Here is a 17,051-nt window from a genome sequence, read left to right as displayed (position 1 = left end):
TTTCGCTCCTGATCTGCGCTTTACTAGTGGTTGAGTACATTTACTCAAGAACTAAACTCAAAGGGATAGTTTGGATTTTCTGAAGTGGGATTGTATGGGGTACTTCTCTGTCGTCAGTTTATTACACATGGTAGATGTCTGTCTGTGCAGCCCAAATTTGGAGAAGGAGAAAGGAGTGCCAACACTGAAGCCAAGCAGCATACTTCTGTGGATGAAGCAGCAGCAAAACCTGGTTTAGCCGCCAAAATAAAGTCCTAGTCTTTAACAGCTCAAATTTATGCTATATGTAGAGTATATTAAACCCTTTCTGCCAGATGGCCTGTTCCAATGGGGAGGCTGTTAACAGCTTCAGTTAGCCATTTACGCTCTTATCTAAGCCACCAGACTCCATTGAATAAAACACTAATTTTGGCTCACTGTACACAGAAGCTGCTGGTCTACTGCTGCCTCAATCAGATATTTTGTTTGTGCTATTGTGTGACTTTGGTGAATTTAAACTGAACCTTTAGACATCAAAATCACACAACAACACAAACAAGCTAACAGATTGAGGAAGCAGTAGACCAGCAGCTCCTGTGTTCAGCAATGCTAAATTACTCTTTTTGTCAATAGAGTTTGGTGGCTTTGAAAAGGCTTCAGTTCCCCATCGGACATTACTGTCTGATGGCAAAGTACAAAAGTGAATTTTTTTTTTAATATAGCCTACACTTAAACTAATATAAATTTTCATGTGGGGCTTTTTTTGGTGGTTTAAACTGAGCAAAGCATTAGTTCAGGCAGTCCACTTGTGTGTTTTTTGCTGCTATTATCCTGGCCTTGGGATTCCATGTAGACGCATGGAAGGGCAGGGAGGTTTGCTCTTTCTGCCTCAGGCTTTCCTCCCATGCATGTGGAAGTGCAGAGAGGTCCCAGAACAGAGCCATACTGCCAAATATCAAATTGCAAATGGATATAAAGTTTTCTTTTGACTAAAGTGGTGCTGACTGAATTATGTTTCCTTGCTGACTCCTCCACAGCAGTACATTACTTAGATTCTGTGGCAGTGCTCCAGCCACTACAGTGGGGGCGTGCCAGCTGACATCTACTGTATGTAATACACTGACTATGGATAAGTACCTCATACAGTCCCACTTAGAGAGATCTGAACTATTCCTCAAAGTACAAATTTGAGGTACTTAACTGCAACTTTCCTCTACATTTGTAGTTGAGTGTTTAGATTTTATGCTACTTTATACTTTATACAGCTATAGTTAATAAGCAAATTAAGACCTACATATATAAGCAAAGGATAAGCTCATGAAATACAATGCACAATGAAAGATTAAACTCAACCCTTTCAGCTTGTGACACTTGACAGCAGTTGAAACTTGCTCCCGTCTCCACCAGCTACAACAATAAAATGCTACATGTGCATGAATACATCAGTAATAAAAATCTAACAATGTCATAAACTCACATATAACTCACAGGGGACTTTTTTGCGTCATGAGTGCTCTTGATGCTTTAAGTGCACTTTGCTAATAATGCTTGCTGTGCTGCTATTTCACGGGGGTCTTAAAATAAAGTGTTTTTTACATTGCTGTATTGGTACTTTTACTCAAGAAAAGGACCTCGATAGTTCTTCCACCTCTTTTATTGTTGTCGCTTGTGCTTATTTTTATCTAAATTTGTCTTCCTGTCTTGCGACTCAGTAACAAAGCCTCTCTTCTGTGTGTACGGATGCTGCACAGCCTGCTGCATATCCTGCGCCTGTTTTATTTCCTGCATCACTCACCTCTTTTCTTCCTGCATCAGATGGGATGACAGACCAAGGGAACAGACTGTCTTATATCCTCATCAACCCTTCTCCAGACACCAGGCTGGAGCTGCACGATGTTGTGTGAGTAAACAGTGACAGATGTAATTGATAGAACTGTAAATTGAATGCAGTTATAAAAAAAAACTATTACAGGAGACTATTTGCATGTCCCCCTGCCTGTGCCCCATCTGTAGGTACCTGATAAGACCAGACCCCCTCTCTGTGGTACCTAATCAGGGTAGCGGCAGGAAGTGCAGCGCTGGGATCTCAGAGAGCCACAGGTTCGATACGCAGGACAGCACCCACCTGTGAGAGACAAAAACAAAAGACAAATATCTTTCAGAACACTGCCAGAAAGAGGAGAAACAACACAACACTCTAAAGAAAGAAACGGGGAGATGGAAAGCGATGCAGCCAGATGGCACACGGCCCTCATTCTTTCTCCACTCTCGGCGAACTGATAGGTGCCAGTCTTGCATGGACCTTTTCTATAACGATGGGAATGTTTTATTTATGCACCTTTCTATTTTCAAAGCGGAGAGCTGCGGACACAGAAGTGCATTTAATGAAAAACTGTATGTATTTATATCTGTGTATGTGCATGTTACGTACTGCATCATGTATGTGCAGTGTGTGTGTGTGTATGTGCGAGTGTGTGAATGAATGTGTATGTACGCTTATAGATCAAGAGCAAGACACTGCCACTTTTATGAGGACAGCAAAGGGAGTCGCTGCCAAATGAAGGTCAAGGGATGTTTTTTTTGTGTCCTTCTCTATGTTGTAGTTTTGTCAGACTTAATGTTGTTTGACGTATTTTAACGTGACCCTACAGTGCACACACTGTTTTTTTTCCTTTGTTCTCCATAAAACCTTTTTTGAGACTTTTTACCTGTTGCTTACACAGTCAAACGCAAACATTCGTTTCACGCTCACCAGCAGCGGAGGAATCCAAAGAGCACCAGTCTCATTAACTGACCTGAGCTGACAGACAGGATGCATCGTCAGCGCAGGGCGTTCAGTCACATCGCTGTCTCGTGTATGTTAATGTCTTCAGTTCTGCGAGTTCTCTTAGAACCGACCTGAGTTTACTGTTCGCCTGTTGTCAGCGTGAGCCGTCCTGTCACCAGCTTGCTTCTTCTGACATGCATGTTAAAGATGCAGGGGGATGGACAAATTAACAGGAACATATATCATAATAACATAATGCCATCCAGTCCAGTAGCCCTGCAATAAATACTGCCTTTGTGAAGCTTATAGTGTAACGTTTTTGAGACGTTGTCAGAGAGGTGTTGATTCAGCTCTCCGTTTTGAAGTCGATTTATAAGCTTTACAACTAAATAGTTGCTGTATTTATTGCATAATAAATATCCACTTTAACAAGTAATTAGTTTGCTAATTAGGAATTAAAATTTATGATATAATTTGGTTTTCTTTCAGAAAAAAACAAGTGGAAAAACGTGCCAGGAGAGTGTGATCATTCTGCTTGTTTATCAGCCCGATCTACTTTATTTAATAGATTTTCAATTGTTATAAGAAACCTGAGAGTTTAATCTACTGTAACAAAGTACATTACTTGTCAGGGTGGACATTTATACCGTTTGTTTACCAGGGATTTGCAAGTCTCTGTAAATCATCTCTCAGAAATCCTGAATGTGCTGTTTCACAAAGAAACGGTGCAGCCATGTGGTGGGAATGCCAACCTGCATCCCTGTCGACACCACTGCTGTAGCTTTAGTGCCATTATAACAGATGAAAATATGTACATATTAAAGTAAGTCATTATAGCTTGTCATTGCTTTATTGCTGTTCTGCTGTCAATTTGTGCAGCGATAACCAGATTCTCTCTGGACAATTTCACTCATAAGAGATTCATAATTGTAGTCATATGTAAATGACTGCAGTGGTTTCTAAGTACATGTAAACTACTTGACATCAAAGTAGTCACATTATTTTTTGTTTCTAAGTGAATCACTTAGTCTGACATAGTGTGTCTTTTGTGTGGTCACTTTCCTGAGCTTTATTTGCTTTCAATGTATCGACACTGTGTATGACTCGCACTAAATGGCTCCAAGTCCTCTTCTGAAATGTCCCCAGGCTCACGAGAAAGCACACAACACTGCAACATCACGTAAACTTTTACTGATGCCCAGAGGGGAAATTTAGTTCTTGCAGCAAAACAAGGATAAAAATGAGTACAGATAAATAGAAAACTAAAATAAGGACAAAACTATACAAGAGCAAAACATAGTCTGTGGTCTCCATGTTTTGCATCTGGCTATCATGGAGGGGGTGAGAGGCAACCCAGTCGGCAGACTTGTCCGTATTGTACATATCTGCAAACCACGGATATGTTACATTTTTACATTCCATATGTAGCACACATGTTAAATGCTTGTTTCTTTACATTTCAATTTTCAGTTTCATGTTGTGACAATACTGTGGTTAATGCATTGTAAGGTTTAGGCACAAAAACACTTGGTAAGGGTCAGGAAAATATGATTTGGCTGAAAAGAACAGTTGAAGATGTAGGGTGTCTCAGTGTTCTAGCAGTGAAGATGACAGATCACAGCCAGCTGAAACTTTTCCTGAATAGGAATCCTTTACCGTTTATTGTTCAGGAGGTTTTTACCTAGAGCCGAATTATCCGCAGAGGTCTCTTCCTCTCCAGAACAAATGGACCAGATTATTTAAACCGGTAAACCGCTGAATAAAGCAGTTCCATGTGTTTCTCCTATGCTGTTATGCATGTTGGTAATAGGCTCACCTTTTTTCTGATAACTTCAGATGCAGATGTTCCCAAGGATTTCAGCAGGAGCCAAATTATTCACAGGGCCTTCCTCTCCAAAACAAACACACCCAGTAATTTAAATGGGCAAAAACACCAAATAAAGCAGTTTTACGTTAAAAATATTGGTGTTTTTCTGAAGCTTGAAGAGGGACTGCTAACTATGGTGGCTGACGCAAAAATGCGAATGCCCCTATAGCCAATGTTTAGTTTTGCCGTTCTGGGCTACTGTAGAAACATGGTGATCTGCCAAGACGCGGACCCCGCTCCCTATGTAGATATAAACAGCTCATTCTAAGCTAACAAAAACACAATAATTCTTATTTTCAGGTGATTATACAAAAAAGAAAACACACTTTTTATGTTGTATTCCATTTCCCCCTAAATCCTACACACTGGACCTTAAAAATACCCAGTTTGGTACCACTTTTGTTGGTCTTGAACAATTGTCTACTGCTGTCTGGTCTGCTTCTAGGCAGCCATCTTGTCTAGGTGTCACGCCATTCACCATCCTCTCCTCTACCTTAGTGGTTTAAACTTTTTGTGCCCAAGACACACCAACAGGAAAGCAAAATCTCAAGGCACACCTGTATTTATATTTGTGCACAGTAGCTTCTATAATGTGTGTTATCACGACATAAGACAATAAAAAGAAAAAGAAGGCAGGTAGCTTTCATGATACTGTCTACTGACAGGTTTTTGTTTTTTTTTGGTTCCCTTTCCTTTCAGTGGTAGGTCGTCTTCGCTGGTGCTTTGTTGTAATTTCCCATCCATTGTCCAGCTCACTGTTTTCTCCCTTTAAATGTTATCATCCCTCACACTGGCTGCCAATCAGTGTCACACTCTAATAATTCCCATGCACCAACAGTGACAAATAGGTCCTCTGTGAAGGTTTTTAAATTAGATAAGATTGCATTGCATTTTTAGACAGAGTTTGCCTCTTTATTAGGAAATGGATGTGCACAACATACTGATACAATCAATTAAAAATGAATTCATAACTTTTTGTATAGGCCCAGCTGAATATTGCAATAATAATATTTGGTTATCACAAAATCCCACGGCACACCATTTGAGAACCACTGGTCTATCTGATGAGAAACTCAGCTCATATATGCAAACTGAACTACATTATACTTGTGAAGTGTACAAATGTGTCATATCTGTGGTTTTTTCAGAAATGTACAGTGCCAACATTTGATTCCGGTGACTGGGCTGTAAGAGCGGCTATAGTCATGGCAACTTTGTCTCAGACAACAAGGAATCAGACAAAAATCTCTTACAGTATTATCACACTTGATAAATGATACATAAGGCTGGTTTGTAGTGTGAACACTCCTGAGAGGCTGTTGTGTCTCTTTATACCTAAGCTTGGTCCTCCCCCTCATGCCTTTGCTCTCAAGGCAAAAGGTTAATCAGGATCTTCTGATATCATTCAGGTGGGCAACTCTTGTTTAGACAGTCAGGCCAGGGTTGATTCAATCGAAGGTTGCATTATACAGGATTCGGCATGATCAAACAGAATTTCCCCTTACAGTTATCCTGGATGGTTTTGCTCTTGATCATCATCCTCTGCAGCCAGACCACAGAGCTGACCTTCCTTACCAGCTTGTTATGTCTGCTGGCCATACCAGCCTCACCCCAGCAAACCATAGTGAAAAACAGATCACTGGCTGCAGCTCTTTGTTTCACAAACTCAAGTCACCTCAGGAAGAACGGTCTGCTCTGTCCCTTCCATGAGGGGACATTGGTAGACTTGTATGTACTTGTGTGAGTCCGCCCTCTCCACTGTCTTTGCCTGGATGATAACTGGGACAGGGAGGCCTCCAGGTCCTCTATCACCAGCTCTTCGATCTTGCTGATACTGAGCTTCAGGTGATTTTTGTTGCACCACGAGGCAAAGCTCTCCTCGCTGTCTTTGTCGATGCATCCAGCAATGGAAGAGTGTTAAAAGCACTGGTGTGTGATTAGTCCACACCTGTCCAGGGAAAGCCCAGTCAGTTTTGAGTTATGCCAGCGCTTAGTCAATAAAGGTAACCAAAGGCAAGGTCGCCTTAGCCTCGGACTTTGTACTGTTTCCACATAACAGTATACCTTGTTGGTGGGTGGGCTCAAGTTCCCCACAATAATCAGTGTGTTGCCTCAGCTGTGTTATGTCATAACATCACAATCTAACATAACTCATCATGTCAAAGACTACATACTCTCAGTATGTGCGCTAAGTTCACACTTACCTGACTTATTGCAGGGGCTTGCACAATTTTTTAAGGTGGAATGGAGGACGGACGGACAGACGGTCAAAAACACATGGACATATGAGAAAGTAGGAGTGGCCAAGCTGTAGGCATTCCACCAAGGTGTATATATGAGCCCAGAGAGACAGAGGAAAGTGCAAACTGAGGCAGAGGAAAATGGCAGCTCATCCAGTCAGCGTGCTTATCACAGGAGCCAACAGAGGCCTGGGGCTGGAGATGGTTAAGCAAATGGTGGAGGCGCCCCATCCAGTGCGGAAGCTGTTTGCATGTTGCAGAGACCCAGATGGACCCAGGGCTGAGGTAAGAGTCTTTACTTTGTCTGTGGCCCACTGACATCTTCAACAACAACAACAAAATCTTGTCGCAATCCAAAAAGTTGCATTGATTGAAAAGAAGCAAGAATCCTGCACAGACAAACGCAGTACTGGAAGAAGGTAGTTCTCCTAGTAAAGTAGCAATACTTGAAAGGATTACTGGTTTCTGTTTATATAATAATGTTGGCGAGCACAAATTAAAGAAGATGAAGCCAAGGGGATAGATGTACATAAATATCCCTGACTCAGAAAATAAGAAAATACAGGCTAACATTGCTGTGTAAGAGGCTGTGACCCTATTTGTTGGCATAGCTTGTCAGTAACGGGGCTAAATAATGCTCCAAAGGTAGGCTAAACTTTGGAAAAGGAACAATACGACAATTTTCAAAGGGTCCCTTGAACTCTCATGTCAAGATATGTGAATAGAAATGTGCTCTCTGGATACCAACAAGTCTCCCTGAGACTTCAGAAGGCTTGTTCTCAGTAAAATCAATGTACTCTGTTAAATTAATGCGAGATCTTAACTGGCATAGTTTTCAGCTTGCCTATATACTTCAACAGCGTAACTGAACTGCTGAAATTCAGTTATGACATTTGGTTTTGCTGCCACCTCAAGATTTTCAGTGATCCCATCTGAACACCATATATCATAATGGAATATATAATTTATTTATTATTAGTTTATTTACAGCTTATTTTGTATTAATGATCTAAATAAAAGTAGGATGGGTACAATATTTGCCTCTAACATGTAGTGGAGCAGAAGTATAACATAGTCTAAAACATGTAAATACTTAGTAAAGTGCAAGTATCTTCAAACTGTACAATACTTTAATAGATGTATACTTATTTACTCTCCACCACTGGATAAAAAGTGAGCACAAGTGATCAACAGTGTGTGGGATTCTTTGCTGAATTACAAACATGTCTTCTCTGTATATTAACAGGCCTTACAAACACTGGCAAAGAAGCATCCTGACATCATCTCCATCATCCGTCTGGGTACAAGCTCTCTCATCCTGTTTCCATGTCCAGGCCTCGACTCTATGAACAGTGCAGAGCTCTGATATTTATCTGACTGTCTGCTACTGACCACCGCTGATGTTCCACTTTCTTTCTCTCTCTGTCAGACGCCAGTGACCTTTGTAGCATTAAACAGTGTGCCCAGCAGGTGGGCTCTCTGTTGGGGACGGGTGGTCTGAACCTGCTGATTAACAACGCAGGCATCATGGTCAGTGCCACTCTAGAGCAAACTACTACCGAGGACATGCAGAATTCTTTCAACACCAACGTCATGGGCCCCTTGCACATCATAAAAGTGAGAGAGAGGACAACCTAAACACAGAACTTTAATGGTGTACACTGAAAGTTTCCTCTTGTTGACTCTCTTTCTGGTGGTTGTCATTAGGAGTTCCTGCCTCATCTTCGTGCAGCAGCGAAGGCCAGTGGGATGTCAGGGATGTCCACCAGCAAAGCAGCCGTCATAAACCTCGCCTCCTATCTGGCTTCAATGGAAAAGGTTAAACGGCAATATACTACCTTCCCTGCTGTCGCCTACCGCATCAGCAAGGTGAGTGACAACCTGCTAACACTGTGACCTGCTACTCAAAGGTCTCATCTTACATTTGTTAGGTGGAGATGTTCAATCACATGACAATTTAGTTGCTCTGTCTGCCCATTACTTTTCCTCTTTCTCTTCTCCTCTCAGGCAGGTTTGCATATGCTGACACTGTGTGCTGCAGAGGAGCTGCAGAAGGATGAGATCCTGTTTTCTCTGCTGCTCCCTGGCTGGGTGCGCACTGACATGGGTGGAAAGGACGTGAGTCAGCAGGTTTCATACATGAATCTATAAAGGATTAAGTCAGCTCTGATTGATAGTTCATGTTTTTTTATATACTACAAGATACCAATCAGCCAAAACATTAAAACCACCGACAGGTGAAGTGAATAACTTTGATTATTTTGTTCCAATGCATTGTTCTGCTGGGAAACCTTTGGTTCTGGCGTTCATGTGGATACCACCTGACATGTTCCACCCACTCAAACACCAATGCAGACCAAGTACTCCCCAATGGCAGTGGCCCCCTGGCAGAAAAAAGCACCATGCCGCACTGCAAACATCGCTCAGGAATGGCCCAAGGAATGTGACAAAAACCTCAAAGTGTCAACCTGGCCTCCAAATTCCCCAGATCCCAATCTGAATGAGCATCTGTGGCATGTGCTATTAACCAGAACCACAGGACAGTTCCAGAGATCCTGTGTCCATGCCTCGACAGGTCAGAGCCAAGTACAATCCAAGGAGGCCCCACCTTAGATTAGCTGTACATCTGGGATACCGGTACATCACAAGAATCCTTGAGCAGATTGGGACCTGGGAAATTTAGAAGTCAGGTCGACACCTTTAGCTTTTTGTCACACTCCACCGGCAATTTCTAAACAGTTTTTGTAGTGTGACATGCTGCTTTTTTTCTGCTGAGGGACCACTGCCATTGGGGAGTGTGGCTGCCATGAGGGGGGGCACTTGGTCTGCAACGGTGTTTGAGAGGGTGGAACATGTCAAGTGGTATCCACATGAATGCCAGAACCCAGCAGTTTCCCAGCACCAGTTTCCCAGCAGCTGTATATCATGAGTGAAATAAGCAGTCATCTCCATGGCATTTAAGTTAGCAGAGGGCTAAACTGGAAGCTAGTCACTTGGCTAACGTGATGGTGCGTTTCATTTGCACTGGGCAGTTGCAATTTTTATGTTCCCAGTCAGAAATTTCAACTGGAATGCCCAAGTGAAGTCAGATTTCCGAGTCAGAAAGTCAGAGAGACCCTGACCTCAAAATCCAGTATGTCTGCTTTGCGCATCAACAGTCATTAAAGTTGTAGTAATATACTGTTTGTTAGCACTTCTGTCTTATTTGTGTCTCATTAAAACAGTCACACACACAGTCCTGTCCAACTTCTATACATGGAGATGTTTCTCCAGTGTATGTATGTGTAAAATACAGTGTAAAGCCTTGTTATCAGCTGGTATTGCTGACACTGGCTAACCTCTTTGGAACTGGCATTGTCAACAACATCTTCTTCTGACTTACTGGAACACAGTCAACTCAAGTGTGACATCATTCCCAGCCTTGACCTCCGACTTCCAACTTGAATGGAACACAGTCCCTAGTATGCTAACTCTGTGAGCTCCATGTTGCAGAAGATTTGTGTAGATTTAATTTTTAGGCTTCATGCATCACTGAGTGATTTTCATAGTAATGAATGGGGCAGACAGCCTGTATCTCTGCCCCCTCAAAACAGAGAGAAATTTGACTTAGAAAATGGCTCAGCGATTTTTTTTCCACATTTGCCACTCAGGGCCTCCATTGACAATCAAAAATTTAGAGTCTACAACCGGTCTGTTGGTAGAAACATTAGACTCTTAACTAAGAGTGAGGGGAATCGACCTCCTTTGCCAGCCTTCATGTTAACTGTGTGTTTCTGACCACCAGGGGGAGATTGATCCTCCGGAGAGTGTGCAGGGGATGTTTCGTGTGATGGCCTCCCTGACTGAGGAGCATAATGGAGCCTTCCTGGATTATAAGGGCAATACCATACCCTGGTAGCTTTAACTGATTCATAAAATGATGTCAATCACTAAATGAACCCATGTGAAATAAACCATTATTTGTTTTAATTATGTTGCTTGTATCTCATTTTACACACAAACATGCACTTAAATGTTTTGATATACTCTTCTGAAAGAGTATAAATTGAGTATAAATTGATGTTTCATCCTCTGTGAGGTGTTTTTATACCACTTATCTGTGGCTGTTCCACACAGATCTTAAGTGGGTTGAGGTTATTGCCATTGATGTTGGCTCCAGGGCAGAAGAAAGGATACATACTCTCAGTGAAGACATTGGTGAAGGTGTAGATGGGCATCATGCTGATGGGGTTGGAAAAGGTTACCTCCCCAGAATCGTAGTCCAGCTGCACCCTGACTTGGGTCAGCTCTCGCTGTGGATGCAGCAGGGTGCTGGGCCTAGTCATGGCCGAGTACTCGCTCTCCTAGTGCAAGATCATCCGAAACCCGCCCTCAGGGCAGCCTGATATGCAGCCTTTCCTGTCAATCAACTCCTTGACCACCCCACGCATCCAGTCCGCCTTGTCGCCCACCTCTACCTCCCAGGTGTGGCTGCCTGATGTAAAGCCTAGCCTAGATTGTCTGGGAACTTCTACACGCACTATTGGTGACACAGGTCAGGTCTGTGGAGAGCGACAACCAGGAGTAGGCAGTGACAAAAAACAAAACAGGGAATTAAATCCTCTCAAAATTCAAGACACACTTCTGATGTGCCTACTCAGTGTCAGTGTCAGTTTCAGTTTCTGTCTTCAGTTATACGAGTTCTATCAGAGCAGACTGGTTCCTGGGTTAATTGTCTGCCTGTCGTCAGTGTGAGCCGTCCTGTCACCAACTTGCCTCTCCTGACATGCATGTTAAAGATGCAGGGGAATGGACAAATTTACAGGAGCATATATCATAATATCATAATGCCATCCAGTCCAGTAGCCCTGCAATAAATACTGCCTTTGCGAAGCTTATAGTGTAACATTTTTGAGAGAGTGTCAGAGAGGTGTTGATTCAGCTCTCCGTTTTGAAGTCGATTTATCAGCTTTGCAGCTTTAAATAGTTGCTGTATTTATTGCATACTAAATATCTACTTTATTAAGTAATTAGTTTGCTAATTAACAATTACATTTGTGATATAATTTAGTTTTCTGTCAGGAAAAAAATTGAATTTCTTCCAAAAAACAAATGAAAATGTGCCAGTAGATTCCTGCTTGTTTATCAGCCTGATCTGATAAGGTCTGTGGTCTGCCAAGCTCATCTTCCTGAGCTTGATTTGCTTTCAGTGCATCAGTGCTGTGTATGACTCACGCTAAATGGCTCAAAGTCATCTACTGAGATAGCACACACCATTGCAACATAACATAAAATTTGAGATAAGCCTTTACTGATCCCCAGAGGGGAAATTTGGTTGTTGCAACAGAACAAGGATAGAAATAAGTATAGTTAAATAGAGAAAGTAAAAAACAAATAAGAGGTGTATAAAACTAAATAAGAACAGAACTATACAAGCGCAAAACATAGTCTGTGGTCTCCACATTTTGAATCTGAATGAACTGCTCATCTGCCACAGCCCGTCATGGAAAGGGTGAGAGGCAACCCAGTTGGCAGAATTGTTCGTATTGTACTTATCTGCGAACTACAGATATAACTACATTTGAACATTCCATGTGTAGCAGATGTTTTTTCTTTACATTTCAGTTTTCAATTTCATGTTGTGACAAAGCTGTGTTTAATGTGTGGGTTTAGGGACAAAAACACTTGGTTAGGGTCAGGATAATATCATGTTTTGGCTGAAAGTAAAAGTTTGAAGATGTAGGCAGACTTAGTGGTGTCTATCGGTGAAGATGATGGATTGCAACCAGCTGAAACTTCTCCTTGGCAAGGATTCCTTTAGTGTTGATTGCTCAGGAGGTTTTTACTGGGAGCCTAATTTTCTTCAGAGGTCTCTTCCTCTCTAGAACAGGACAGACGAGGTGATTTAAACCATTAAAACCACTGAATAAAGTAGTTTCGTGTCAGGTATCAGTGTTTCTCCTTTGCCTTTTGGCATGTTAATTACGGGCTGTTAGCCCAGCACCTACTGATGTGTGCCAACCTTTTTTACTTTTAACTTTGATGCAGATTTTCAGGAGGATTTTAGCAGGAGCCAAATTATTCACAGAGGTCTCCTCCTCTCCAAAACAAGCACAACCAGTAATTTAAACTGGCAAAAACACCAAATAAAGCAGTTTTTCGTAAAAAAAAAAAAAAAAAAAAAAAAAGGGAAGCTCTTGTCGCAGAGAGACTGCTAACTATGGTGGCAGATGCCAAAATTCAAATGGCCCTAGCAGTGTTTGGTTTTGCCGTTCCCTATACAGATATAAGTGGCTCATTCTAAGATAACAAAAACACAACAATTGTTTTCAAGTGATTATACACTTAAATAGACACTTATTATATACTGTTTCCATATAACAGTATACCTTGTTGGTGGGTGGGCTCAAATTCCCCACAATAATCAGTGTGTTGCCTCAGCTGTGTTATGTCATAACATCACAATCTAACATAACTCATCATGTCATCTCATCATCAAAGACTACATACTCTTAGCATGTGCGCTAAGTTCACACTTACCTGACTTATTACAGGGGCTTGCACAATTTTTTAAGGTGGAATGGAGGATGGACGGACAGACGGTCAAAAACACATGGACACATGAGAAAGTAGGAGTGGCCAAGCTGTAGGCATTCCACCAAGGTGTATATATGAGCCCAGAGAGACAGAGGAAAGTGCAAACTGAGGCAGAGGAAAATGGCAGCTCATCCAGTCAGCGTGCTTATCACAGGAGCCAACAGAGGCCTGGGGCTGGAGATGGTTAAGCAAATGGTGGAGGCGCCCCATCCAGTGCGAAAGCTGTTTGCCTGTTGCAGAGACCCAGATGGACCCAGGGCTGAGGTAAGAGTCTTTACTTTGTCTGTGGCCCACTGACATCTTCAACAACAACAAAAAAATCTTGTCGCAATCCAAAAAGTTGCATTGATTGAAAAGAAGCAAGAATCCTGCACAGACAAACGCAGTACTGGAAGAAGGTAGTTCTCCTTTAAAAGTAGCAATACTTGAAAGGATTACTGGTTTCTGTTTATATAATAATGTTGGCGAGCACAAATTAAAGAAGATGAAGCCAACCCCAGAATCATTTACCTGAGTGCTGTGGGTATAGATGTACATAAATATCCCTGACTCAGAAAATAAGAAAATAAAGGCTAACATTGCTGTGTAAGAGGCTGTGACCCTATTTGTTGGCATAGCTTGTCGGTAACGGGGCTAATAATGCTCCAAAGGTAGGCTAAACTTTGGAAAAGGAACAATACAGCAATTTTCAAAGGGTCCCTTGAATAGAAATGTGCTCTCTGGATACCAACAAGTCTCCCTGAGACTTCAGAAGGCTTGTTCCTCGTTTTCAGCCTGCCTATATACTTCAACAGCGTAACTGAAATGCTGAAATTGGGGTACGGGTGGAGGAGGTTGTATAGGTAACAGGAGATCAGGGAGAGCAACACACTAAAGACAGGAGGCAGCGATGCAGCAATAGACAATCCGATGTCAATTGTAATACATGTGACCCTTGGGGCCAATGGTGAAGTGGAGGCAGGTAAGAGGTGGACAACACCCAGACCCTTAGGAGGGGCTTTGTCCACCCTGATAACCAGTGTCTGCCCTCTTGTGTTTGTTAGTAAATGTTGGTAGTGTTATGTTAGCTGGTCATTTTGTTGGGAATGAGGGAAGGAAGCTGATATTATGGTCAGCAAACCACTAGACCCAGGGGAGGGGGCGCTCATCCTTATCGGCGTCCTTTTTTAAAAAAAAATTTCCATTGTCCAATTGCGTAGTACCGCCTCTGCAATAGTGCTGCTCCCATGAGTGGCTAGGCCCCGATGCACAGGCCAACAGAGCTGGTAAGTGAGCGGATTTGGGGTGGGACTTTTATGGATTGAGGACCTCAAGATTTTCAATGATCCCATCTGGCCACCCCTATGAAAAAAAGAACACTTTTGTCAAAGAAAACTTTATTTACATTTGCAATATTATATTTGGCACAGTGTTATATTTGGCGGTATGGCTCTGTTCTGGGGCCCCTCCGCTGTTCCTCAGGTCTACGCAGAAAGCCTCTCCCACGTGCCTATGTGGAAAGCATAAGGTGGAAAGAGCACACCTCTCTGCGTGCTTAGGTAGAAAGCCTGAGGCAGAGAGTGCACACCTGTCTGCCCTTCTACGTGCAAATGAGCAAACCTTCCTGCCCTTCCATGTGCCTCCATGGAAAGCCTAAGACAGGGAGAGCAGCAGCAAAGACTCCCGGGAACAGAGCAGAGCAGCATCAGTGACAAACAATAATGACACTGATACGTCAGACACGGCATGAAAAGGAGGAGCTGGGGTGGAGGCAGGTTGCAAAGCAGCTTGCAGAGAAAGCAGCAACAGTAGGCAGGCCAGAGCAGTTTAAATAGGGCTCCCTGAATGAGATTCGCCAGTTGGTTGCATAGAAAGGAATCACGTGATCAGTGCAAGTATTATAAAATTGTACAGTACTTTATTTAAACTTGGTAACTCTCCACCACTGGATAAAAAATGAGCACAAGTGATCAACAGTGTGTGGGATTCTTTGCTGAATTACAAACATGTCTTCTCTGTATATTAACAGGCCTTACAAACACTGGCAAAGAAGCATCCTGACATCATCTCCATCATCCGTCTGGGTACAAGCTCTCTCATCCTGTTTCCATGTCCAGGCCTCGACTCTATGAACAGTGCAGAGCTCTGATATTTATCTGACTGTCTGCTACTGACCACCGCTGATGTTCCACTTTCTTTCTCTCTCTGTCAGACGCCAGTGACCTTTGTAGCATTAAACAGTGTGCCCAGCAGGTGGGCTCTCTGGTGGGGACGGGTGGTCTGAACCTGCTGATTAACAACGCAGGCATCCTGGTCAACGGCACTCTGGAGCAAACCCCTCCCGAGGACGTGCAGAATTCTTTCAACACCAACGTCATGGGCCCCATGAACATCATAAGAGTGAGAGAGAGGATAACCACAAACACAGAACTTTAATGGTGTACACTGAAAGTTTCCTCTTGTTGACTCTCTTTCTGGTGGTTGTCATTAGGAGTTCCTGCCTCATCTTCGTGCAGCAGCGAAGGCCAGTGGGATGTCAGGGATGTCCACCAGCAAAGCAGCCGTCATAAACCTCGCCTCCTATTTGGCTTCAATGGAAAAGGTTAAACCGCACTATGCTACCTTCCCTGCCATCTCCTACCGCATCAGCAAGGTGAGTGACAACCTGCTAACACTGTGACCTGCTACTCAAAGGTTTTATCTTACATTTGCTAAGAGGAAATGTTCAATCACCCTAATTGCTCTGTCTGTCCGTTCCTTTTCTTCTTTCTCTTCTCTTCTCCTCTCAGGCAGGTATGCACATGCTGACACTGTGTGCTGCAGAGGAGCTAAAGAAGGATGAGATCCTGTTTTCTCTGCTGCTCCCTGGCTGGGTACGCACCGACATGGGTGGAAAGGACGTGAGTCAGCAGGTTTCATACATCTATAAAGGATTAAGTCAGCTCTGATTGATAGCTTGTTTGATGAAAAATGCCCTCAAATGAAAATCAAGATTTTAAACTTGTTAAACATGTCCTTATGTGTGTTTTTATTATATACTACAAGATATATCATTGTGAAATAAGCACCATCTCCATGGCTGAGCATTTCTGCCTTGGGAAAAACACCGGTTCAGACAAATCCCAGGAAGAGTGTTGGACTTTGAAGCCAATTTTACATGTGGCCAAACATAGTGTTGTAGTGGTAGTGCATGAGCACAGTAGCAAAAGGGGAGAGGTAAGGTGGGAGACACCCCTTTATAGGTGAGGTACCCCCAAAAGTGAACGTAAGGGTACAGAAACTGACTATCAACTGTTCCACATATTGACTATGGAGGCCTAAGCGTGTCAGGTAACAACTGAAACAGGCTTCAGTCTCAGGGCTTCCACTGACATTCACAAATTTAGAGTCTACAACTGGTCTGTTGGTAGAAACATCAGACTCTTTACTTAAGAGTAAGGAGAACTGACCTCCTTTGCCAGCCTTCATGTTAACTGTGTGTTTCTGATCACCAGGCCGAGATTGATCCTCCGGAGAGTGTGCAAGGGATGTTTCGTGTGATGGCCTCCCTGACTGAGGAGCATAACGGAGCCTACCTGGATTATAAGGGTGATACCGTACCCTGGTAGCTTTAAAGAACTGCTTCATATAATGATGTCAATCA

The 17,051-nt window shown here is 42.8% G+C and overlaps 3 protein-coding genes across 4 annotated transcripts in view; all 3 read left to right on the top strand.

Annotated features, from left to right (window-relative positions):
* Positions 1-3,563, top strand: part of LOC125879750 (potassium channel subfamily T member 2) — a 56,327-nt gene extending 52,764 nt beyond the window's left edge. For both annotated transcript variants that reach the window (XM_049561800.1, XM_049561798.1), the window contains 2 exons: positions 1,795-1,879; positions 1,993-3,563. In XM_049561800.1, coding sequence (XP_049417757.1) covers positions 1,795-1,879; positions 1,993-2,110 — 203 coding nt within the window. In that variant the 3' untranslated portion in view covers positions 2,111-3,563. The remainder of the gene's footprint in view (positions 1-1,794; positions 1,880-1,992) is intronic.
* Positions 3,564-6,729: 3,166 nt separating this feature from the next.
* LOC125879801 (C-factor-like) lies at positions 6,730-10,751 on the top strand. The gene is made up of 6 exons (XM_049561883.1): positions 6,730-7,138; positions 8,100-8,154; positions 8,283-8,470; positions 8,561-8,722; positions 8,861-8,971; positions 10,638-10,751. The coding sequence occupies exons 1-6, from the start codon at positions 6,995-6,997 to the stop codon at positions 10,749-10,751; spliced, it is 774 nt and encodes a 257-aa protein (XP_049417840.1). The 5' UTR covers positions 6,730-6,994.
* Positions 10,752-13,510: 2,759 nt separating this feature from the next.
* On the top strand, positions 13,511-17,051 carry LOC125879788 (C-factor-like). Its single transcript, XM_049561864.1, has 6 exons — positions 13,511-13,693; positions 15,438-15,492; positions 15,621-15,808; positions 15,900-16,061; positions 16,198-16,308; positions 16,903-17,051. Exons 1-6 carry the CDS (start codon positions 13,550-13,552, stop codon positions 17,014-17,016), a joined length of 774 nt encoding a protein of 257 aa, XP_049417821.1. The 5' UTR covers positions 13,511-13,549; the 3' UTR covers positions 17,017-17,051.

Source organism: Epinephelus fuscoguttatus, linkage group LG19, assembly GCF_011397635.1.
Source record: "Epinephelus fuscoguttatus linkage group LG19, E.fuscoguttatus.final_Chr_v1".
In the NCBI taxonomy this organism is placed as follows: Eukaryota; Metazoa; Chordata; class Actinopteri; order Perciformes; family Serranidae; genus Epinephelus; species Epinephelus fuscoguttatus.
The sequence above is the reverse complement of the archived record's forward strand: the minus strand, read 5'-3'. Positions and strand labels throughout refer to the sequence as shown.

Excerpts from the sequence above, each read along its gene's own strand:
- LOC125879801 (XM_049561883.1), top strand. The coding sequence starts at position 6,995 with ATGGCAGCTCATCCAGTCAGCGTGCTTATCACAGGAGCCAACAGAGGC. Across the intron at positions 8,471-8,560 it reads GCCCCTTGCACATCATAAAA|GAGTTCCTGCCTCATCTTCG; the intron begins GTGAGAGAGAGG and ends GGTTGTCATTAG. Across the intron at positions 8,972-10,637 it reads CTGACATGGGTGGAAAGGAC|GGGGAGATTGATCCTCCGGA; the intron begins GTGAGTCAGCAG and ends TCTGACCACCAG.
- LOC125879788 (XM_049561864.1), top strand. The coding sequence starts at position 13,550 with ATGGCAGCTCATCCAGTCAGCGTGCTTATCACAGGAGCCAACAGAGGC. Across the intron at positions 15,809-15,899 it reads GCCCCATGAACATCATAAGA|GAGTTCCTGCCTCATCTTCG; the intron begins GTGAGAGAGAGG and ends GGTTGTCATTAG. Across the intron at positions 16,062-16,197 it reads TCTCCTACCGCATCAGCAAG|GCAGGTATGCACATGCTGAC; the intron begins GTGAGTGACAAC and ends TTCTCCTCTCAG.